The sequence below is a fragment of the Alexandromys fortis genome, unplaced genomic scaffold (assembly GCF_014885135.2).
Source record: "Alexandromys fortis isolate MF-2015 unplaced genomic scaffold, M_Fortis_MF-2015_v1.1 scaffold_129, whole genome shotgun sequence".
In the NCBI taxonomy this organism is placed as follows: Eukaryota; Metazoa; Chordata; class Mammalia; order Rodentia; family Cricetidae; genus Alexandromys; species Alexandromys fortis.
Window position 1 is genome coordinate 4,738,090 of NW_026068022.1, and position 25,470 is coordinate 4,763,559.

General features: G+C 44.1%; 1 protein-coding gene across 4 annotated transcripts in view; it reads right to left on the reverse strand.

The window, feature by feature from the left end:
• Ppfibp2 (PPFIA binding protein 2) overlaps positions 1 to 25,470 on the reverse strand; it is a 152,927-nt gene that overhangs the window by 98,738 nt on the left and 28,719 nt on the right. For 3 of the 4 annotated variants that reach the window (XM_050163278.1, XM_050163276.1, XM_050163279.1), the window contains exon 2: positions 11,606 to 11,705. In XM_050163278.1, coding sequence (XP_050019235.1) covers positions 11,606 to 11,669 — 64 coding nt within the window. In that variant the 5' untranslated portion in view covers positions 11,670 to 11,705. Of the gene's footprint in view, positions 1 to 11,605; positions 11,706 to 13,714; positions 13,824 to 25,470 lie in introns of all 4 variants that reach the window. The other variant, XM_050163277.1, reaches the window with a different exon arrangement.

The window sequence follows — 25,470 nt, forward strand, 5'->3', positions numbered from 1 at the left end:
CAAAAATCAGTTGTTCATAGGTATGCAGATTTATGTCTGAGTCTTTTATTTGGTCCTACTGATCAATGTTTCTATTTTTTTAATACCACGTGGTTTTTATTACTATTGCTTTGTAGTACAGCTTGGAATCAGGAATGGTGATGCCTCTGAAGTACTGTACGGGGTTGTTTTAGCTATCCTGGGGTTTTGCTTGTTTTTCCATATCAAGTTTAATATTGTTCTTTCAAGGTTTGTAAACAACTGTGTTGGAATTTTGATGGGACTTGCATTGAACCTGTAGATTGCTATTAGTGAAATAGCTCCTATTACTTTGTTAATCCTGCCAATCCATGAGAATAGGAGATCTTTCCGTCTTCTGCTTTCTTATTCAGTTTCTTTTTTCAAAGATTTGAAGTTCTTGCCATACAGGTCTTTCATTTGCTTGGTTAGTTACCCCAAGATATTTTATATTATTTTTCACTATGGTGAAGAGTGTTGCTTTCCTAATTTCTTTTTCAGCCCACTTATCATTTGTATATAGGAGGGCTACTGATTTTTTGTTTGTTTGTTTGTTTGTTTTAGTTTTGGGGTTTTTTGTTTGTTTTTTGGTATCCAACTACTTTGCTAATGGTGTTTATCAGTTATAGGAGTTCCATGGTAGAATTTTAAGAGCCACTAATATATGCTATCATATCATCTGCAAATAGCAATACCTTGACTTCTTCCCTTCCAATTTGTATCCCCTTGATCTCTTTTAGTTGCCTTATTGCTCTATCTAATACACAACCAATGTTGGTTTCTAATGACTAGAGAGGCTATCTGGGTACTTTTATTTTAAGAACCAAAGCCCAAACTTAATATAGATATAGTAATTTTATTTAATTTATTTAGTTTAATGCTCAACTACTTGTTGAGGATAAGACAAAATGAATTATAGAATTTTGTTAATAGTGTTTAATGATGAAATTTTTTAGTGTATATTACCTTTATACAGTAATGGATGCTATGGTATTTTCACACATGTATATATGTAAACACATGCATTTTTGGGTGTAGGGGGTATAACTGTGTGTACCATACATTAGAACAGGTACTTTGATCCAACCTCTAAAAACAGCCACAATAAAAAAAATTATCATTAACTCTGTAACAAACCAAAAATCCTATAGCAAACCAAAAAACATCAATAATCCTATAAAGAAACTGTATTACTCTCCTAGTCTTGAGAGAAAAGATTAAGCCAAATGCTTTCACAGTTAATTCTACCAAACATTTCAGAACAGCCTAACGAACTGTTTAGTATAGAAAAGAGGAAACTCACTTTGTAAGGGTAGAGTACCCGGACAGGTTTTAGGGAAAATGGGTGACCTGTGCCTCCTCACGCACCCCAGAACTATGTACCTCAGACATCGTGATTACTACCAAAGAAAATTACAGGCCATCTCACTTGGTAAGCTCAGATACATAAATCCTATGTAAAAATTATGAAAAACAAATCACATAATGTGCAAAGATGAGAATCAAGCCCATCTCTCTTGGGAAATGATAACCAAGCAGACACAACCAGACATAAATTGATGACAGACCAGAGTTTGAAAAAGTGTGTGAAGACCAATGTCTCCCCTCACTGGAGAACATTTCATTAAATTACACACATACAGAACACTTTCCCAAAAGGGACCATATATACTAAGCCATAAGGGAGGTCCCAGCAGAAAACCAAGAACTCAGAGAGTTCATATGGTTTGAAGGTTTCCCCAAAGCTCATCCTAGGACTGCATATGGCTCAGGTGGTAAAGTGCTACCAAGCCCTAGATTTGATCCCCAGCACTAATTCTGGTAGCACATGCCTGTAATCCCAGGACTCCAGGTGAGGAGGTAAAAGGGTCCTTAGCTACACTGAGAGTTCAAGGCCAACCTGGGCTACAGGTGTTACTATCTATAAAATAAACAAACATGTAAACCTAATCCTAACACAATAACACTGAAATGTGGGGTCCTGGGGAGCTAACTAGAAGCCAGATGTGGTGTCACATACCTGGAATCCAATACTTAGGAAGCTGCGGCAAGAGAATCATAAACTGGAGATTAGCCTGGGAAACTGAGGCCTTGTCTCCAAAAAAAAAAAAGGTAAAGAGGAAGGAAAAAAAAGAAGAAGAAAGGGGAAGGGGTAACAGAGAGGAAGGGAACCTTAAAGGAAGAAAAAAGGGAGAAGGGGAAGAAAAGGAAAAGCAAAGGAAAGAGAAAATGAAATAATAAAGGGAAGGAGGGAAGGGAGAACCAGAAAGGGGCAATCAAATGTGGGAGGACTCCGCTTTCAAGAATGGATTGATGACTTTCACGGAAATGGGCCAGCTATGTTGGGGGTAGGTCTCTAATAAAAAAGCGGGAGCTCTGCCCCCATTTCTTTTCTCTCTCAGGCTATGTTCTTCTGTCTTCTATGATGGGATGACACCAGCCCTTATCAGATGTTACATACTTGATATACTGGAATTTTCTGCTTGTGTTTAGAATGGTAAGACATTTCTTTACATTATAAACTGCCCACTCTCAAATGTTCTGCTAGAGAAGACTAAAACGAACTACAACATACTTCCTGTTTACATGCTTCCACAGGAGAGTAAGAAAGATCTCCCTACGCCACATTGATGGTCTCTCCGCTTCCTTCTTTCAGTCGATCCCCCCACCCCAAACACATACAAAGAATAGTTCTCTGACTAAAGAGTTAAGGGAATTTAGTATTTCTCTCCACAGTTACCCATCTCCTGAATGTTGGCTCCTTCCCTGAGGAAATCTTTCTGAGACCCTCTGCAGAGTGACATCTGCAGCCTGAGACTAAGTTTATTTGCTGTGTTTTTGAGGTGGAGTGTGGTCTGTTCACAACCCTAATCATAGCCTCAGATCAAGCCAGCTTCTCAAGTCTGTAATTCAGCAGAGCTAACGTTTTCATATGAACAGTTCACCCCACCCAAGCCTGTGTCTACATCCTAGTTCCTGGCTCCAATCAATGTGTCACGTCACACGGACCCAGACTTTACAGGTGCAAATGAGGGAAACAAGGAGATGCTTGGAGAATTGTGATTAGCCATCTGTTGGTCGAAAGGAAGAGAAAGGGACCATGAGTAAAGAATGCCACAGAACTCTGACAGCCATTGGGCAGACATACAAAGCAAGCTACACAGAGAAAAACAAACATAGATACAAAGGCACATGCACACACACACACACCTCTCAAAGCAGTGGCACCGAAGGGAGCCTTTGGAACTCAAAACCTCTGTGGTAAAAGCAACTGGGTCAGTGTCCGGCCTATAAGTCACTGCCAAATCCTCCGTGGGCTATAGCCTGAGCTATTTTGTTTTACGATTTTTATTTGTAATTTTTATATGTACATAGGTACATTTCTCTGGGTTAGGCTTTATGCATGCAAATGCAGTGCCTTCAGAGGCCAGAAGGGAGCAGGAGATCCATGTGTGCCTCGGGTGATGGGAACTAAAGTCAGGTCCACTGTGAGGGCAGTGAATACTGCTGAGCCATCATTTCAGCCTCCTCAGGAACAAGCCTTAGTGGCCCACTTGAGAGAAGTGGACACATGTTTTGGGCTGAGCAAGAATGAGAATAAGCGGAAGACTTCTGTATAAAGCCAGGATGCACAAGCCAATCAATTTTAAAACCAGTCTTAAAACTTGGGTTTGGAACCAGAATAAGAACACACAATTAATTCAGTTCTTAGGCAAAATACCCATAACTTAAGAGGCCAAAGCCCCTCATCTACGGGCTGAGGCAATGCTCAGTGGCAGAGTGCTTGCCCAGCATGCATGACACCCTGGCTTCAATCCCTAGCACCACACAGAAACAGATAACCAAAAATCACGCCATCTAGGAGTTCTCAAGCATTGCTGAAGTCCAGAAGACAAAAAAATAATCACCAAGAACAGAGAAAATGCAGATAACCACACTCACATGCTAATGTAACTGGAAAACAACTAAAAAACCATGCTTGCCCATGAGTGCACATGGAACATTAGTGACCGGTGGCAGTGGACCAGTGGCAGTGGAGTGTGGGGCATCCACCTGAGAGCATCTGTAAACTTCACTGAGGAAGTGCTGCAAGCCACTGCAACCAAATGCAAGGGAGAAATCAACTTAAAATACATATGATTGTTTCTGTTTGAAAGTGAGATTCTGAAAGAGAAGATACATCTAAGAAAGTAAGAAAATGAATAGCTACCAAAAAATTGATAGAAAAACATAGCACGTGGTGCAGAGATATAACTATGTGCATATGTAACTATTCATAGAATAACATACACAACTAAGCACAGACATTATATGGAAACTGATTAATAAAACCAAAAGTAGCTAGTTCAGAGTAGTAACAAAAAGATTACCTCTGGCAAGACTGATCCAAATATAAATGCACAGATGGTATCTAGAATAAAAACAGGGCCTAGAAAGGCCGCTCAGTCAGTAAAGCACTTGCTGCCCAAGCATGAGGACCTGAATCCGGGCCTCCACACACATAAAAGCCATGTGGAAGCATGCACGTGTGTTCACAACACGGGGAGTCAGAGACAGGAGAATCCCTGGGGCTTGCTGGCCCCTGAGTCTTGCCATCTCAAAAAGCAAGGTGGGGGCAAAGGATGTGGCACAGCTGGTAAAATGCTGGTCATGCAAGAATGAGGACCTGAGTTTGGATGCTCAGTACACACATAAAGAGCCAGGCACGGTGGTCACTCCTACAATCCCAGGATTTGGAACCTATAAGCTTGCTACCCTGCTAGTCCAGTCAACTGGAGCTCCAGGCTTAGTGCCTCACAAATTAACCTGGAGAGAAACAGAAGACAATGATGTCATACTCTGTTCTCTATATAAATGTGAACCCACATACATATGCATACACACATACAAACATACCCAAATACACACAAAAAGACCCAAGATTAACCTCTGACCTACACTTTCATGGACACATGTACATACACTTGTACACGTGTGCGCATCTGTACCAGCATGCATGCCTACATGCCTACGCACACAAACACAGATAAAAGCAAATGTGATGGACAAAATATAATGACCATTATCTGCTAGCAAAAGTTAAGACTTTGGTCAAATAGACATACTCCTAGAAAACTCTACATTGCTAAATGTTAAGAAACTTAACTTAAGCATCCATAACCAGCAATAACAACAACAAACTACTACAACCACACTTCCAAAAGGAAACAATAGGCCCAAAGCGCCAGGCAGGTCTATCCTATACCTCCAACCACAGCAATGTTTAAAGAACAATCCATGACTTACCCAAACTCTCTCAGCAACAGAATGTGGGACACTGCAGAGTGGAAAATGGGCTCTGCCAGCTGGGAAAACTACACTGCTGGCTGCCAAAAAGCAGATGCCACAATGAGTGATCTGACATCTTTACACCAAGGCAACCGCTGACAATTCAGTCCTAAGCACCTCTAACCACTCCACCTCTCCCTTAAAAAGGAGGTGGGATAGTGTAACAAAAAATAGGTAAAGGTGCTTGCCACCAAAACTAAAGAGTGGAGTTCAATACTCAGAACCCATACTGTGGAAAGAGAGAACCGGCTTCCACAGTTGTCTTCTCATTTCCAAATGCAAGCATGCCATGTGCACACATGCACACAAACACACACAAAAATGATTTTTAAAACTTTGGAGGTATGTATGCATGTATGTATATATTTATTTTACTTAGAGACAGTATCTCCCTGTGGCCTCAAACTCACAATCCTCCTGCCTCAGCTTCCTGCATACTAGCCTTAGATATATGCTATTACAGGGTTCTCAACATAAATCTGGAAAACAGGCAGTAGGGGTGGTGTGCTGTTACTGATGATTGGCTGTGCTGATGTACCTCTGAGGAGCAGAGGCTATGCTGATGTGCCTCCGAGGAGCAGAGGCTATGCTGATGTGCCTCCGAGGAGCAGAGGCTATGCTGATGTGCCTCCGAGGAGCAGAGGCTATGCTGATGTACCTCCGAGGAGCAGAGGCTATGCTGATGTACCTCTGAGGAGCAGAGGCTATGCTGATGTGCCTCTGAGGAGCAGAGGCTATGCTGATGTGCCTCCGAGGAGCATAGGCTATGCTGATGTGCCTCCGAGGAGCAGACAAGACCAGCTAATGAGTACGGGGACGACAGCCACAGCCTCAGCCACAACCCCCACGGCTGATACTCGAGGGCCAAAGGAACTATCTCAGCCTTGACCTGAACTTTTCCACCCTCATGAAATCTTTGTTTTATTCCTTCATCCAAAGCCAGACACTAATCAGGGCTGGCAGAAGGCCCAGAAGATGGGTAACCACCTACTTAGCCGTCCTAAAACAGTCTTTGTCCCTTATCAATAAGCACAGCTCAGAGATAACCACATGAGTAACCTTCTGCCAAATCAACGAAGAATAAGTGGCCCTCTGTGTCCTGATCATGGGGCTCTGGCCCTATGCCAAAAGGGGCTGACAGAAGAGTCAGTGAACCTGAGTGTCTACACAGTAAAGCCCTATTGTAACTTAGCACCCATGTCGGCTGCTTCGTGCCATCCACAGGGATGTAATTAGACAGCACATGGCTGCATTTCCACTGCCAACAGCACAATTCAATTATGGTGTTATCTGCAGAGGGAGTCATGGGGACTAATGAGAAGGAAGATTAGATGGGAGCTTAACATCCGACTGCAAGCTGCAACAATGGTCTTTGTATTAGAAACAAATCATTATTGACACCGCTCCAAGGGTCTTGACAGTCGCCTCCTCTCATGTTCATGAACATCCAGGATTTTAATATCTTCATACCTACAGCATACCCATGCAGATTTCAAGAACTCAAGCTTAGAAGGTTAACAGTTCTGCATTTTGCTTATGTGCACTTCTTTTTGCATTTACAAAAAACAATTTTTATCTTGCAACCCCCCCCCCACTGCCACTGATGATGAACTCTGAGATGAACACCATTGCCGAGGCTCTGTGGGGCCAGGCCTACTTGCCATCAGGACAAACTTGTCCAGTAGGGCAGTCCTACACTCCTCATCATGTATGACAATGATAATTGTCAGTATTATCCCTATTAACTGAACAGCACTGGACCTTTTGATGGTGAAAGTAACATTAATACTAACATTAATAAAGCAGTGATAACTGCAGATCAGCCAAGTGCTGACCAAGTACCAGGCACTAAGTACCTGATCATTATTAATTTAATCCTCACAACAAAGAGATAGATAACACTGGCACCACTATTCCATTTACACAGAAACTGAGCTGCAGAAGGGTTAAACAATTGTCAAGGACACCACAGAGGAAGGAACTGGCTGAAGTGGAATTCAAAGCTCAGAAGTGGTGTAGGAGGCCCTTCTGTATTTGTGCAGATTTCATTGGTTCAATAAAGAAGCTGCCTTGGCCTTTTGATAGAGCAGAATTTAGATAGGCAGGGAAGAGAGAACTGGATGCTAGGAGGAAGAAAGCAGTGTGGCAGATGCCATGCTTCTCCTGCCCAAGATGGACGTAGGTTGGACTCTTGCAGGTAAGCCACAATCACGTGGTGACATACAGATTATTAGAAATGGGTTGAATCAAGATGTAAGAATTAGCTAGTAAGAGGCTAGAGCTAATGGCCAGGCAGTGATTTAATTAATACAATTTCCATGTGGTTATTTCAGGGGTTAAGCTAGCCAGGCAGCGGGAGACAGCCCGCCGCTCCTCCTTACAACACAGAAGCTTAGCTCCATATTAGTAATTACACAAGTTGTAAGCTCTTCGGCCCAAAAAGTTCCAACCTTCTTAATGATGTGGATGGTATTTACAAATCTTGAGTACACATTTGGATAATTAGCGTCCCCCTCACGAAAATATCACAGAGGTGCATGCCCTCCAGACAGTAAAACACTCAATGCCAAACGTGTCACATGCTGGTGTCAGCTAATTACAACCAAGAAACTGCTCTCAGGATTTAGTGACTACAGAGTCTTCAAAAATAGTGAGTGATAGTCTTGAAAAATAAACTCATCCCGAGGTTCAAGTCAAGAAAATGAAAGGGACATTCAGAATGATGCCAGAGAAAAGACATGCAGAAACCAGTATATGCCTCCTAACCAATGAAAGGATAAATTAGTCACAAAAACAAATAAAATATAAGCCAGTCGGTGGTGGCGCACGCCTTTAATCCCAGCACTCGGGAGGCAGAGGCAGGCGGATCTCTGTGAGTTAGAGACCAGCCTGGTCTACAGAGCTAGTTCCAGGACAGGCACCAAAGCTACAGAGAAACCCTGTCCAAAAAAACAAAAATTAAATAAATAAATAAATAAATAAATAAATAAATAAATAAATATAAAATATGAGCATACAGCTGTTTACCAAACAGCTACTGTGTGTTACAGACTAATGGAGAGATGCTGTGGTACAGCCTTTGTCCTCCTGAAACTGGCATTCGGGTACAATAAAAAGAGCAATATAAATGAGCTATAAAGGCATAAATAAGGCAGGAGAGATGGCTCAGTACATAGTGTGCTTGCTTCCTCCTGCCTCCTGATTTCCCACACAGCACATCTGGAACAGCCCTGTTGTTGACATTATTACTAGATCCAAGGCCTTGCGTGGTTTCAGGATCTGCAGGGAAGAATCTGGGGCAGGTGGAGGGGAAAGGGTATGACTTAGTACAGTATAACCTGGAAAAAACAGGAGAAACTCGTTTCTTCTCTTTTCAGAACAGAGAGTCCTCTTTCTTTATCCTATTCCATAGCCCTCCACCTTGGAAGGGTGTATCTGGACAGACTTTCAGGGTTTCCATCTGGAACAGTTGTGAGAATTTTGTAGGAAGAAAAACCTAAGATTTTCTGGGCAGGAGCATAGGGAGCAATAACTATACAGACTACTTGGTTTTGATCCTAGCTCTACAAATTGTCTTCGTGAAGATAGGAGCATCAGTTTCCTTATATATAATGTGACTAAGAACAGCTCCCTCCTGAGATGGGATATTACCCACATACACTGCTTACACCAGTTCTTGTCACATAATAAGTACTATAAAATAAATGCTATTTGCCGAGACAGAGACTTACTATGTAGCCCAGACTGGCCTGAAACTTGGAGTGATCCTCCTGCCTCAAATGCTGGAATTACAGGTGCACGCCATCATTATCTGCCTAAAATGTAAGCTTCTGATAAATCAAAAGAGGGGCAGCACATCTTTACCACGTTGAGTCAGCTCCTCAAAGCTCAGAGCCTGCTTCTCACTATGGAAGCCCTGTTTCGCCCACCCAGGTCGTATTGTTTCTGTTATATACATTAGGCACATTCAACCATGGACTTGCCCAGGGTCTCTAAGATTGACATATAGCCCTGACAGGTCTCTGCTTTTCTTTTTGCCTCCTTACAGATTGTCTCACCCACAGAGCATCCAAGTAAGCCTGAGAATGGAGCTGAAGTCACTCTTCCCATAAGTCTCTGATTCTCTCCCACGCCTTCAGGATAATCTCTGAAGTTCTCCCAATACCAGCCATTCCATAATATGATATGTTTCTTCTGCATCTGAGGCTGTGTCCCCTTTCCTTCCCCTGGCATATATACTGACTCTCCCCAGCCCATGACGTTTTCTGTGTCCTTTCTTGGAAAGCTGCTCTACAGATCTCCTCAGATTTCTAATAAAATGTCCCCTGATCCAAAGGCCTCACCTGGCTTTATCTAACACAGGAGGATTCCCTTGTGACCTGTTCATATTTCTTTTTTAAGTGTGCATGTGTCCTCCAATGCTGTCTACCTGATGTTTTGAACCAGGACCTCGACTTGGCTTGCAACTCACCTATAGGCTAGAGTAACTGGCTAGTGAAGCCCCAGGGTCCTCCTACCTCTGTTTCCTCAATGCTGAAACTCCTAAGCCAGGACCAACACATCTGGCTATTTTATATGGTTCTGGGGATTGAACGTTGGTCCTCATGTTTACCCCACAAAAGATTACTTTCTGTAGGAAGCAGCTTCTTCATCCCTCAAAAAGTCACTACTGTCAAGACATCAGTTCTTGCTGTTTTGAGCAGAGGTAGGGATTGAATCCAGGACCTTGTACAGGCCAGACAAGTACTCTGTTATTCAGCTGCTTCCCTAGCCCCAAAGCAATGTGATGATTCAACAAGTTCTCCTCTGTGTTTGGATAAATTGATTCTGAAGGAGAGAGATGGGTGAGGGAAGAAACACTGGCTCAAGACTCAGGCTGGCCAACACAATGGTAACTAACAAAGTTGTAATACTAACACAATAAAAGCCGACTCTAAGGCTTACTGTAGAGCTACAGTAATCAATACACTGCCGACACTAGTAAAGAACCAAACAGAAGCCTCAAAAATAGACCTCCATAATTGCGGTCAATAATAGTCTTTGACAAAGAAACAAAGGCAATACAGTGTGGAAATAGTAACCATCTCTCACCCACCCCTTACAACTATCCGTGAATCCTGCCAGGGGATCAAATGTACTGAGCTGTCAGTCACAGATAACCCTGGGGCTTTTATCTCAGTACAAGCAAGAACTGCTGGATGAGGCTCCTTAAGTGCACTGCTAGGAAATCCACCTCTTGATGGTATCTTCTCAGTAAGTTATCACAAACCCTAACTTAGAACAAGACATCCCGAGACTTGGAAAAGCGGGACACTGGTCATAGCCTCTCAAGGACACCTCTGTTCATGGAGAAATTGAGAGCCCGCCAGATGACAGCTTGGTTGAGTTACAGTGGAGCCCGTAACATGAGGAAGCTGTAGGATACAACAGCCACCCTCACCCCGGGCTCCAACTCCAAGAAGCCTCTGTGACTCAGATGTATTTCTGCAATGGGGAGAAGCAAACAACAGGAAAGGGGCAGTATCGGATGTCCTGAGCGCTTCCTGCAGTCGAGCCCTGTTCAGCCATGTGCCTCTTTACTCTATCCCCTCCAGCCGCGGACTGCACACAGTGGGGAGTACAGGCCTGAAGCCTGAGGCCGCATACTCTGCAAATAGGGGCACTGAAGTGTGGCCAACAGGACAGAAAGAAAACTTGGGACCTTCTGGTAAGGTCTGTGATAACAGGCTTGTTACAATGAGTACGACTTCCTCATTACTCCTGTCAAAGAATCAATCAGCCAGAACAGACCAAGAGCAGACTTCCCCGAGTATCCATAATTATACCGTAGCCTTTCTAAAGAAAGCCCCTGCTGACTAATACTAAAAACCGAACCTTACGGTGAATTTAAAAATGCTAGGAGAGAAAAAATGCCATAATCATGTGTGAATCAAAACTGCCTGCTGTCTCAACACACTGAATGACAGCTAGGAAAAATGAACAGATGCTGATTAGGGAACAAAGTCAGCTCAATTTCAAGCTTCAGTTCCACAGTAATAAGCCATGATGTGCTCTGAAAATTTTACAACAGAACCAATTTCACTGCACCCAAACTGCCTCACAGCCAAGATCAAAACTGGAACAGAGTTCTGCAGAGGCACTAGTGCACCCACAAAGGCCAACACAGACTCCTAAACTATCCTACCAGTAGAAGAGAGTTCCATTAGAGAGAGAGAGGGGCAGGAACTAGGATCTGAGATATGGGGGATGGTACATGAGTCCTAGGAACCCCTGAGCTTACCTGCAATGATCCCATCCATCTGCTCCAGGGCAGCTTCCAGTGCATGACTAGCATCAGAAGTCATGGCTCCTTTTGTCCACTTAGTCTCCTCCTGCTGCTCCTGAAAATTCAAATACAGAACAAAGGAGAAATTACAGAAGTCATGCAATATGTGTGCAAGACGATGAAAGTGCTTTAGATCCATCCGCATACATTTTTTCAATGTTTAAAACAATAGCTTGCCTGAGGTATCACTGATAAACAAAGAACTGCATATATTTAACGTATTCTGTCTGTTGTGTTTGGGCATATACAAAAACCTCGCGACACCATGACCAAAATAATAGTAATAAACATAGCCAGCAACTTTAAAAGTTTGGTTTGTTGGTTTTAGGGCTAAGTGCAGTTACAATGAACGAGAAAGCTACTTTTTCTACAAATGCCTAAGTGTGGAATACTGTATTCATTTCACGTACAACACACCTTCATTGAGAATCCAGGCCAGAGGCCAGAAATATATCTCAACAGTTAAGATTCCTGGCAGATCTCCCACAGAACCTGGGTTTGAGCCCCAAAACCCACATAATTATCTGTAACACCCGTTCCAAAGGATCTGATGCCTTCTTCTGGCCTCTGCATACAAGCAAGCAAAATACTCATACACATAAAATAAAAATAATTTTTTTTTAATCTAGGCCAGAGCCAGCAAGATAGTTTAACAGGGGAAGTGCTTGCTGTGTAAGCCTAACAACCTTAGTTCCATCCCCAGGACCTGTGTAGAGGTGGAAGGAGAGGACAGTGACAGGAGTGGTCTTCTGGTCTACACACACATGCTGTGGCACACACAAATAGTAATTACATGGAGAACATGGGGGTGGGGGAGATCTGAGCAGAGAGTGTTAGTTTCCAGCATCTCCATGCACTCTCCCTCCTGGGAAGAACAGTCTTCCAACATGAATCTTGAGCATTGGCGTTTTGTAATAAAAAGCTACCAGCTTACCCAGAGTCCCCTGCAAGACACAGCTGTTATACTTCTTCATGCTAACAGCCAAGGCCCCAGAAGCTTTAACAATCGCTGGGGAAGACCCTACTGTCTTAGAGCCACATGTATCCCTTAGCACAGTCCTTTCCTGGATGTGTGATCCTGGCCAAAATACTCCAACTGTCACTTTCCTTCTTCCAAGTCACCTGTGTGCCCATCTAGAAGGGTCACAAAGATAACTTCCTCACTCCCATCTCACCCACGCAGGGCAACTGCTTCCTCGTCTGGACAACCTGCCTCTTAGAAAGACACTGAGGCTGCACTGTCCTGCGTCTCACCTTCCTGCATGACAGGAGAGGTCTTACGAAAGCATTTGTCATCCTAAGAAGATACTGAGCTCATGTCTGGAAACCGGGAACAGGAGTCATTGTTTGTTTGCTCATTCAGCAAAAACCTACGCATGTGCCTAATGTGCATCCTCCTTTGAATGACCCAGGCATCGTTCCCACGCCAAAGCACGAAACCAATGGTTCTGAAGGGCTCCACTCGCTTCCCATGTGACATGGGACCCCAGGAGGAAAACAGGCACCACACAGCTGTGGCTTGAGAGATGAAACAGTAAGGAAATTTAGGATCACAAAGAACTACTCTGTGTGCTGGCCCAGAAATACTGTATACGATCTACTGTGTGATCACTGAGCCTTTGTTTCATCGACCGCAAAATGAGGGCAATACCATCTTACAAGGTTTGTGCTGGGATTAGATGGTCAGTAAAGTCATATTGAACACTCCTTGCATAAAATAAGGTCTGGTTTTGCTGTTTTGCTTTTAAAGTGAGGAAATACCTCTGGATATACCTTTACCAGACCAGTTCACATGACAAGATTTGAAGGTAAAATGCAATGGGCCAGGGAAGAACCCAGCTACACTCAGAAACTGGTTCCCCTGCAGAAGAGCACAACAAAGGAATAAGGCCATTCTGCACACAGAGGAAAAAGCAGTATTCCACAGCACCAAGGTCCACGGAGGGTTCAAAAGCAAGGGCACTTGGCTAGGTGGAAGGGGGAGAACCCGTCTTAAGCCAAGAACCACTGCACAGCTAGCTTTAAGGGAATAAGAACATTCACGCATAAAGGAGATCCACAGACCTGACTAGTACTTCAGGGTCCTAGTATGGGGTCACACAGTCATGGGCCAGAGCCCCCACGAAGCAGGAAAGCCGTCTAGGCTGGCTCCAGAGTGTGGCGTTACTGGAGTCTAAAATGGAAGCAAGCTTGGGTCAGGACAGACAAAGTAGCAGGGAAAGGGGAGGCAGAGGCCGGGCTTGTTCAGCCATAGGGACACAAATTTTGAAAGACTTCCCTCCGGAAACCATCTCACTGCTCCTAGAAGGGAAAATGACCGTGATCCTTCCCATGGTCTATGACATCAATGCTGCCAGTCAAGCTTGGCACTGTTCTTCCCATAGCTCTGGCCTGGCATTTGCTCCCCACTCTAAGACCATGCCATCCTCTCCGCTCTTGAGTTCACTCCCCAGCTTTCTGCAAGGCTGGTTTACTCTCACCCCTAGGGCTCAGCTTCAAAGTGCCTTCTCAGAGAGGTCTTTCCTAAACACCCCTCCTCTAAAGCACACCATTCCTACGTATCTCTTCCACCGATGCGTTCACTTCCATCCTGCCTCCTTCCCAACAGAAGAAAGGGCTCTGTCAACCCTTACTACCCCTGTTGTCTCAGCGCCTTACAGGATACTTGGCAGTTTGTCAGTAAATACTTGTGAGAAAATGATGAATCCAGGCAGCCATCACCCCTGCACTCTGCTGGCGTTGGCACTGGGGAGGTACTGATAACTGCTCCTATGGGCCAGTCTACTGGAGAAGACGAAGTATGAACAAATCATTATGGCACACTGTGAGGTGTACTGACAGCGTAGGCAGGGTAGGCAGCATCACTGAGTCTTGCAGACGAGTAGGATCTTTCTCAGAAGGTAAGGAGGAGAGTGTTCTTCCAGGTAGAGAGGGTGGTACATGAGTCATGTAAGGGCAAGACACAGAGGGCTAAGGTCAAATGGCTGATGAGATTATACAGGAGCAATCGGCTACTCAATGAGTCAGAGCCTTCCGCAGGCTCCCATAAGCAGGATCTGGACACTTCAATAAGAGGAAGCTGGGAATCACTACTTTGCAGCTCTTAATAGCAGCATATAAATAGAAAACGACCTCAGATGGAAACGGAGTGAAGATTTTTAAGAAAGATCTCATATCTCAGGGGGCAGGTAGGCTCCACTGATGATGGCTGGGACCAGGATGAATCCCATGTCGGGACCAGCTCCATGATATGTGTCCCTGAAATAGAGGCCTTAAAGGAACCACCTAGAAAATCTGCCCAGTTCGTAATTGGCAAACAGCAAGCGATGGATCCTGGGAGCACCCTGGGAGCACCTTGGGAGCACTCTGGGAGCCCAGAGAGAGAAGAGCATGAGTCAAAGGTGCATCCTCGCCACCGCCCAGGAGGACTAGACAAACTGCTCAGGGCAGAGCTGATGAGCTCACTTCCAGACCTGCTGGATCTGAGGCAACAGCAGGACACATGAAAATTGATGGGTTCCTGCCAGCTGTCACAAGGCCACTGTGGGGTGTTATGGTGTCAGGAGTAAAAGGGACAATAAGAGCCTCCCCCAACTCTGTGAACGCAGCAATCTTACTAAATCAGGGAACCCAGGAAGTCTCTGGTCATACCCCTTCTGAGCTGCTAATAGCCACTCTCCCCCTTCCTAACTAATATAGACCGTGTTAGCAAACAACCCACAATGGGGCAACCTTGCCTCTATCACATCTTGGGTTTATAAAATGAATAAACTTCATTTCTCTTTTCACACTTGGGACATTAAATGTATATGGTCTTCCTACACTAAGCTTTTCTTTAATTTCCTCTGAACTGTCTCGGGGATTCTATATAATTCAATTCAGTTTTAACATTACATACCAGAATTGGTCTCAGATCCCACAAATTGAGGACTCAGTCCCACAGGCTATCCCCACCCCAGATGCCAGTGAAATGTTCAGGCCTCTGGGCTGGCTGACTATAAAACAAGAGGTCCACAACCCCTTCCTCAGATTTGATAACCTGCTAAAATGGCTCTCAAAACATAAGAATCATATTTTGCAAAGGGTTAAGTGTGGGGTTAAGAGTTCTAACCCATGGGGCTAGAGAGATGGCTCAGCAGGAAAGAATGTTTACTGCTCTTGCAGAGGACCTGGGTTCAGTTCCAAGCACCTACACAGCAGCTCACAACCATCTGGAAATCCAGTTCCAGGATACCCAATGCCTGCTCTGATCTTAGCAGGTTCCTGCACATACATGGTACACATATATATACTCAGGCACACACACACTTAAAGTTAGTTCAAACTCTCCAATCTCACGGTTGGTTCCTTTGGTCACCAGGCTTCATTCTCTGAGAGTCACATCATCTGCATAAACTTTCATATGGTTGAAAGGGGTTTATCATAAATAATAGAAGTTATGTATTATTATTTACAGTTTATATACTTTTTACTACACACACAACACACACACCCCTCTAGTTTTAGCTATACATCTAGAAGTTATTCTATACCTCACGAGTTTTAGGAGTCTTCTGCTAGGAACCAGGGGATATAATCACATACATCATTTCTTATCATACAACATCCAAACCTCAGAGGCAAGTGTGTTTACCTGACTGACAACAGACCATGATGTGTCTTCCTTGCCTTCTGTGTTCCTCCCCATAGGACAGTGTTGTGTGACAAAATGTTCCCTGGGAAGATGAACGTAAATCTACTCACCCCAGACTGGGAACCCACAACAGACCAAAGTATAGAGTCCACCTTGAGGAATCACTGAATACTGGAGTTACTTACAGGAATATGAGTGAGGGGTTACTTCAGCAGCAAAAATGACTCAAAGGCAGCTATATCAACAAGGTCCATGCCAACATGGGTGACTGCTCACAGAAGCTAGGAACCTGGTACACACTGCACAGCCCACAGGCAGATCGGCAGGTTGGAAAGTGTCCTTTCCAATTGATCCTGGTCTGAAGGCCTTTCAGGCAGTTGGGTGGTTCAGTATTTTTCCTCCCCTAGTCATCTTGACAGCTCAGCCTGTCTGAGTTTTCTTGGCAGATAGCTTACTCTGGCAAGGAGGGTCCTAGTGAATCTGATCAGTTTCCAGGACTTCCTAAAGCTATTTTGAGTTGTTTGCCTTCCTGCTTAAGAAGCTTCCTGAAGGCTGGGATGTTTTGAATCTCTGCAGGAACTGTTACATGACACTCCACCCCTTCCTCAAGATCTTCTATTCTTTCTGCTCCCTCTTTCACAATGACTTTGGAGGGGTAACTACAGATGTCTACCTATAGCTAAGAAACAGGCCACATGTCACAGTAAGAGTCACCTGTTCTCAGTCACTTTACCAGTGGTTATGAGTTGAGGCTGGTGGGCACATCACATCCATCTAGAACACCATAGAAATTGTTTCCCTATTCCATCCTATGACCTCCCCGTACCAGACTTTAACTCCCTCTTGTTGGGCCTTAAATCCAATTGGAAGGCTACTGTTCATATACCCAGAATAGCCAACCAAGAGGCCTGTCCTGCCTGGCTTGTTGGTGTCGTAGCACTCAGAGTCCATAGCCAAGCGGGAATGCTGGCGACATGGACCCCTCTATCAGCACAAGCCCAGCCAGAGGGGTGGGAGTCCCAGTTCCACACCCAGCTTAACTTCTCCACATCCTACAGTCAAAGCATGCACAGGTGATGTCTTTAGCAATAGGATCTTACCTTCTGGTTCTAGCATACAACAACAATAGTAGTAACAGCTTTTTATTATTTGTGGGGCTTCAGGGGCTTCTCTGACCAATAACTCCCAGGAAAGCAGCCTTTATTCAATAACCTTCTATCCTCTAGGAGTGTCCTTCTTCATCCACATAGGGGACCTTTTGGATTTCAAATCTTTGGCTGTTGCTTTAACAACCCATTTTTTTTTTTCATTTTAATTGTTAGCCCAGGCCAGTAGGATTGTAAGGTAAGCATAAGTATCATTGTGTCTGGCTATCTCTTCAATGGCTTTCCAAGTCTGCAAAACACTCAGGGGCTAGCACTATGTCTATATAACCAAACCTTTTCCAGAGGATGGGCAGAATCAGGCAAGATCCCAACCACCCCATATCAAAGACAGCACTGGGAAAGTACTCCAAAGGTCTGTGGTCATCTGTTGGGAGCAAGAGTCAGCTGATCCCAGAGGTTCATAATTAAGGAGATACTAAAGTCAAACACAAGCAAGGTCTAATCAGCATGGGAAAGGGTCTATCCCTTAGTATCAATTGCTTCCTTCACAGATCAAAGCTGGGTAGAAAGCAGGGATAGGAGGTGCTAAGTCAATTAGTCCTCTGTAACCCTCAGTAATCCCCCTCTGAGCCATTCTGCTTCCATATCCTGGAGCTCTTCCATGGTGCTCCCTACATTTTTTCCATACCTGACAAACTCAATGGGCCTGACTTAATTTGCTCAGATCTACCACCCAGGGATGAAAGGAACCATGGTCTTGTTCTCCGTGCCATACCGACTGCTTCCCTGGGTCAGAGATGCCCTCCATTGGCACTGTAGCTGTTGCCTGCCCTTTAGCCATACCTAGCTGTTGGGGGAGCTCCTAACTAAACAAACCATCTCGACCCCTAGTAAAGGGACTCTGAAAGCCTTGCCCTTCTCCCCAATTCCCTCTGCCTTGCTAAATTACATTGCTAAAGCTAGTGCCCAAGGTCTCTTCCCTTAGTTGGCCACTTTCTCCTGGGGCTGACTACCAAGGTCCAACTATCAAAGAATTGAAGTCCCACAATCAAAAACCCCCTTTGGCTCACCTAATGAACATGCCCAGTTAAAATTAAACACCTCAGCCTAACACAGGGTTTCCATCTTACCTTTATAAACCACAGTTTTCCTATATGCTGTGTCTGTGTCCATTCTACCCAGAGGCAGTCCTTTGTCCCCTAGAACAAATATCCCTGCCCTCTCTTTCTTTTTTTTTTAAAAAAATATTTATTTATTTATTTATTATGTTTACAATATTCTGTTTGTGTGTATGCCTGCAGGCCAGAAGAGAGCACCAGACCCCATTACAGATGGTTGTGAGCCACCATGTGGTTGCTGGGAATTGAACTCAGGACCTTTGGAAGAGCAGGCAATGCTCTTAACCTCTGAGCCATCTCTCCAGGCCCTGCCCTCTCTTTCTTGTTCCCCTCTCCTTCTTCCCAATCCTCTATCTCCTGTCTTTGTCTCTTATTCTCTGCCCTCTGTCCCTCTGGGGAAATAAATCTTTGTGCTGAGAATTTGACCTTGGGGGTCCTGAGCTCATACTTTTCCTTTCTCCTAACATAACTCTCCCAAAATTTCAAATGCTGAATATTTCCTGATCACCCTAGTTTCTTGTACCAGACCATTGTTTAGGCCCCCATCTTTATGTTGGGTCACAGGTTTTTTTCCCTCTTTTCCTATTAAAGGTCAGACCCTCAGAGTATTTTCTATTGCTTTTATGACATTCTTTTCTTCCTCCCTCTCTGAGCCGCCCATGGGTTCTAAGTTTTTGGATCCCAGGAAGGGCTTTTGAGCATGTTTCTAACTTCTACTCTCTTCCAGTTCCCAAGCCTTAAGAAGTAGCAAGTCAACACCTCCATCTCATCCTTTAGTTTATCTAATTTACTTGCCAAATCGTACACTAACACAGAGGACACTAGCCCCATCTTCCATTCTTATTGCAGTTGTTCCTTTACACAAACCACTTCCTACTTGGACACCATCTCAGCTTCAGATGCATCCCTAACTATACACAACAGAGGCAAGCAACCTCTGCCTCCACTTGCAGACACTCTTGGCCCCTGTACACTGATCTCAAAGACTGAAAGATTCCCTCTAACCGTTAGCTGTTTTCAGAGTATCTCCATATTCATGTGGAGGACCCCACTCATCAAGTAAGCATGCCACCTGATTCTACATAGGTGAAGACATTCTGGGATTCCTCCCACAGACACTCCTAATCCTGATGCTCACCCTTAGTTGCATGTCTCATTACCATAGCAAGAACCACACAACTGCTGTCATAACACAAAGGCACATTACACACACCATACAGGAAACAACTCTATTGGAACTTCCTTCACAGATGTTCCTCACTCAGGTTTCTCAACCTCAGTTGCATACATTGCTACCCTTAGCCAGGACTATGAACTCACTCCTCCCCAAGTCATCTTTGGTTTTCTTGGGTCCCTGTTTGGGCATCAATTATGTTGTGTGATAAATTTTCTTCTGGGGAGATACAACAGACACATCTATGCACACTAGATTGGAAACTCACAACAGACCAAAGTCCAGATACCACCAAAGTCCACCTTGGTGAGCCAATGAGTTTTATTGGGATTACTTAAATATGAGTTATGGGTTACTTACAGAAGCAGTAATGACTCAAAGACAGTCACATCATCAAAGCCCAGCGCAGCATGGGTGACTGAAGCATGATTAATAATAAGAGCTCAGAGTCAGAAATTGGGGTTCAACCTGAAGATCCAAAAAGCAAAACAGTCAGCCACTGGCTCTTACCTCAACCTCAGTTTAACCTCAGGAGGTGATCCTGCCTCCTGGAATCTCAGGAGACTATATCTGAGAGCTGTCTTGTCCCATTTTATACTCTTCTCTAGGGCTGGGATCAAAGGCATACACCACTTCGGGATTAAAGGCTTGCACCACTGATTTCTATGGCAAATAAAGTGGCTACTGGGATTTAAGGTGTGTCTTACCATAATCTGGTCTGTGTATGGTTGACCAGTGATGGGGAAGCCTTATTAATCAGTTATCTTTAAGAGGTGGGACCAAGTTAGGGTGCAATTTTCTGGGACCCAGAGAAAAACAGTGTGTGACCCAGGTACACTCTCTCTCTTTCTGTGTGGTTCCCTCATGGCACAGCTGAGCTTGCACTTCTCGTTCCTGTTTCATGGGTTTTCCCCTTTTAATAAATAAAAATGTAATTGTTTTATATTTTAGCTAGCCTGGTTATTTCCTGAATCAAGTTAACTTCTACAGACTAGTGGGACTGTTTTATTCTCAGATCTTCAGGCAGTCTTTATTTATTAAAATACATTTGAAATGCCACTATGGATGACAGCTCAAAAAAGCTAGGAACCTGGAGCACACTGCACAGCCTGTAGGCAGCTCAACAGTTTGGAGAGTATCCTTTCCAAGTGAATCTGGTCTAAACCTCTTCCATGCAACTCGGCTGGTTTCTGCTTCTTCCATGCTGCTGGTCTAATCTCTGAGCAGCTTTTTTCCTCTCAGAGTCATCTTGACAACTCAGTTTATCTTGAGTCTTCTTGGCATCTAGCCTCCCCTATGGGTCGTTTTTGCAACCTGGCTCTGCTTACTCTGTCAGGGAGGGTCCTAGTGAATTGGGTCAGTTTTAGGGACTTCCTGAAGCTATTTTGAGTAGTTTGCCTTCCTGCTTAAGAAGATTTTTGATGGATAGAATGTTTTTTTTAAGTGGATTTGGCAGAATTTCATTTATCTTCAGAACCATCATTTAGATCGTAAGCGGGAGGAGGGGATTGAGTATGTAAACCAGAACAGCAGGTAGGAGATTGTTGCAAGGGCTGAAGAAATAATGAATCCACNAAAAAAAAAAAAAAAAAGACAGGCAGACTGCAAATCCAAAGAGGAAGTTGGATGAACTGAAAGCGAACAGTTAAGAAACAGAACAAGTTATCTTCCCTATCAATGGGGAAAGATTGTTTCCTTTTATAATTTGATAGAATGGCTTAGCCCTTCTATAACAGCAACCTACTAGATACAATACAGACAAATGGGATCACCAATGTGGTGTGGAGACTGTCTCAGGATGGACACGGCTCTCAATGTGTCCACACAGTAACTGTACTTATAACAGACACAGTTAAAGTCAACCCTTAACACGGCCATGCACTTAGGGCAGATGGGCAGTCATGCTTCTGACACCAAGAAATAGGCTCATCCTTGATCACAAAGCTCAAACAGGGCGTTCTGTTCAAGAAAAGGTTCAGTCCATGTATCCTTTGCCTTGCCCTACACTCAGAGGATGACATCTTTTCTCTAAAGATGCTTCCGCCTGTAGCTCCTGCTAAGGAAAACCTTACTTTCCTCTCTGCTACCAGAAATGAAGGAAATGGCCCTTGTGCTTATTAAAGCAGCCAGCGCGGAAAGAACAGTTATGTGTAGAAACACACCCTGTGATGATGACACCATAATCTCAGGAGCAGCACACAAGCCAACTGGATACCTTGAAGCCGAACAGGACAAACTGGGAGCAGGGCTGCAGTTCCCTGGAACCCCTGCTCCCCCAGCCTGGGAAACAGCTGAACCCAGCAATCACACAAGGTAGGCACAGCCTATGCAATCCCTTACCCAAGTGTCATACCCATGATGTGTGGGTTCATCTCATACCCAGTCTCTCCCCAGATACCAAAAAAGGATCAAGGAGTGCTGCCATACCAAAAGAAATTAAAATCTTTGTCCTGTAACACACAGGCCTCCCATAACCCACAGCTGCTTGTCAATGGTTATTTGAAGAGAGGCATTCTGCTCTTTCTGAGCTTGGGAGACAGTCTCTGTAAAGGTTAAAAGAAGCATCTCTTTGGGGGGGGGGGCGGGGGAACAAGGAACTGTTCAAACGTGAAGGACGAAAGAAGAGAGGTGCAGGAGGTCCTGGCAGTGCCTAAGTCCTCAACCACATCTGTAGAGATCCTCAAACAGGATGTGAAGCCAGACAAACTTCAGTGAACACCTAAGCCCAGGGCAGGTGACATGGCTCAGCTCACTGCTCAGCTGGTCTAGCCAATCAGTAAACTCCACATTCAATAAGGGACCTTCTCTCAAACATAGTGGAAGGTGGTGTGTCGTGTCACACACTTTAGTCTCAGCAATCAAGAGGCAGAGGCAGGTGAATCTCCATGAGTTCAAGGCCCCCAGGTCTACAGGATGAGTTCCAGTTTAGTCAGGGCTACCCAGTGAGAGACTCTACTTAAAATATTTTAAGAAATGAATAATTACAGTGGAAAGTGACTGGGAAAGCATCTTATATCTCCAGAGGTACAGTCACAGGTATGTTAACCTGCACACACACACACACACACACACACACACACACACACACACACGACAGAGAAACAGACACACAGAGAGACCTGGGCTCTGCTAAAGCATGATTGTGGTTCTTTATATAACTTATTTAACTTTTCCATGGCTCCAAGGGGCATCTTCAAATCCATATAAAATGAATCTTGCTGTTCGAGGCAGAGTAAACAAAGCAGACCTCACGTAAATACAGGAAACTGAACCCAAACATCTAATTTAGCTGCCCACTAAAACAACAACACAAGAATTTACTCTGGAAAACAAAAGGCACGAGGACACAGAGAACGCAATAGGAGTCACAGGGGCGATGCCAGAGTTCCATCGATGTCAGCCCAAAGCTCTAGGAGAGGTTTCTGCGGTAACATGAAGCTGAGAACACCAGCGGCATCTGAACACTGTAGGAGATTTATATAATTGGTGAAGAATTTGCTTAACTCAATGATAAGAAAAGTACAAAAACAAGTGTGTAACAAAGAAATGCCACAGAAACAAAACACAGTCATTACAGTGAACCCCACATACTGATCCCACCGAAACTGCACTGTGACATGGATAGGTGGACAAGTGCTGCCGGGTTACAGGGTAGAGCAGTAAACACAGCTAAACCTTCATCCTCAGGGTTTCTACAGAACCTCTAAATCACTAAATGATGAGATAAGAGAGACAGGTAACAGAACAGGCTATGGTTTAGAGATGAAAATGAAAAATATTAAAAGAATTTCAGGGTCTGCACCCAGAGAAGAACAATGAGAATACACAGATCTGGGAGTGTCTGTTTTAATAAGTTATGTATTATTATTTGACTCTTTAAATTGTGTGACTATATCATAGTGACTAATATTTAAACAAACGGGTTGGTGAGATGGATCAGTCATAAATTGTTTTCCATACAAGCATGAGGGACCTGCATTTTGATTCTTCAAACCCACGTAAAGAAAAGATCCAACAGTAGTGGCACATGCTTGTAACCCCAGCACTGAGGTGATGGAGACAGAAAAATCCCTGGACTCTCTGGCTAGCCAACTTAGCCTAACGAATGAGCTCTAGGCCAATTCAAGATCCTGTCTCAAACTGGATGGATGGAACCTGGGGGAACAAGATTCAAAACTGTCTTCTGGTTCAGCACACACAGGCATGCTGTGATGGCTATTCTTGGTTGTCAACTTGACTGCATCTGGAATGAACTCTAATCCAGAAACAGAGGGCACACCTGTGATCAGACCTTGAGGTAAGAAGACAACAAGCCTTTAAGCAGGTTCTTGAGGCTGGAAGGCACACCTTTAGTCTGGGCCATACCTTCTGCTGGAAGAAGGAAGGGTGTGTGTTTTCTTTGCCTGCTTGCCCTTGCCTTGTCAGAACATTCATTCCTTCACTGGCATGGAAGCCTACTTCTCCAGACATCCAGCCTTGTGGGACTGAGCAACTACTGGATCCTTGGACTTTCCATTCACAGCTAGACACTGTTAGACTCAGTCTCTAAGTCATCCCAATAAATTCTCATATACCTATACATACATATGTATGTATATATACATGTATATGTGTGTATATATCTATATAGATAGAGGGAGATTCATTCTGTAAGTTCTGTGACTTTAGAGAACACTAATACACATGTATATCCATACATATATACACACACATGCACATAAATTTAAAACAATTAGGGCTGAGGTGTAGCCTAATGGTAGAACACTTGCCTACCATGCCTATGGCCCTGGGTTTAAGCTTCAGAACTGAAAATAAAAAATTGGCAGGTTTTAGCAGTGAACACCTTTAATCTTAGCACTTGGGAAGCAAAGACCAGTCTGGTCTACATAGAGAGTTCCAGGGCAGCTACAGTTACATAGTGAGACCTATTTAAAAAATAAAAGACTGCGAAGATGTGTTTATGGCTGGCACAGAACCAAAATTTAATTGATATGAGCCCCAATTCTTCTTTATACTCTCTTCCTTGGTTGGGCAGGAATTTGTTAGTTGGATAGATCAGGATTTATCCAACTTTATCTCATTTAATCCTCACATACCAGTTAGGAACGATTCTCGCTCTATTAGATGAGAAAACAAGGTAACCTACCTAAGAATGACCGCTCTTCCTCTCCATTCCTGAGATAGGAGCACAGTGAGGAGTTTGGAACACATGATGACAGACAGGATGTATGTAGAGGAGTCACCAGGACTGCCGCTCAGAAAACACACAGCACAGAAACAGTTGTGAACACAGGAAAGCCAAACTAAAAGAGAAGGCAACGTGGGCAGGGATGTTTGTAGATGTCATAAGTCCTGCCCAAAGTCAGAGGCAAAGCCAGTGATATTTACTGACGGGCTGCACTCAGGCCCAAGAGAAAAGCTGAGTTTGACTATCAGGTTCTAAACCCAAGCCCACAGAAAAAGAACGGCAAAGTGACACCCATCAGGATACCTGGACTTCTAGGAAAGTGTGCTACAAGGCCACCTGGAACTGAGTCTTATGTTCACAGAGAAGTCTCAATAGCCATTTAAAAGTCATTTACAGAAAGACAGTATTTAAAGCAATCAAACAGAGAGGCTTCTGAACGGATACAGAGTAAAAAACAGGAGTGCCTGGGATGCCCCAGAATATTTCAGCACAGAGAGAAACTGCAGCCAGGGAGATTCCAGGTGAGAGGCGGGGAGGAGAGAGAGAGAGAGAGAGAGAGAGAGAGAGAGAGAGAGAGAGAGAGAGAGAGAGAGAGAGAGAG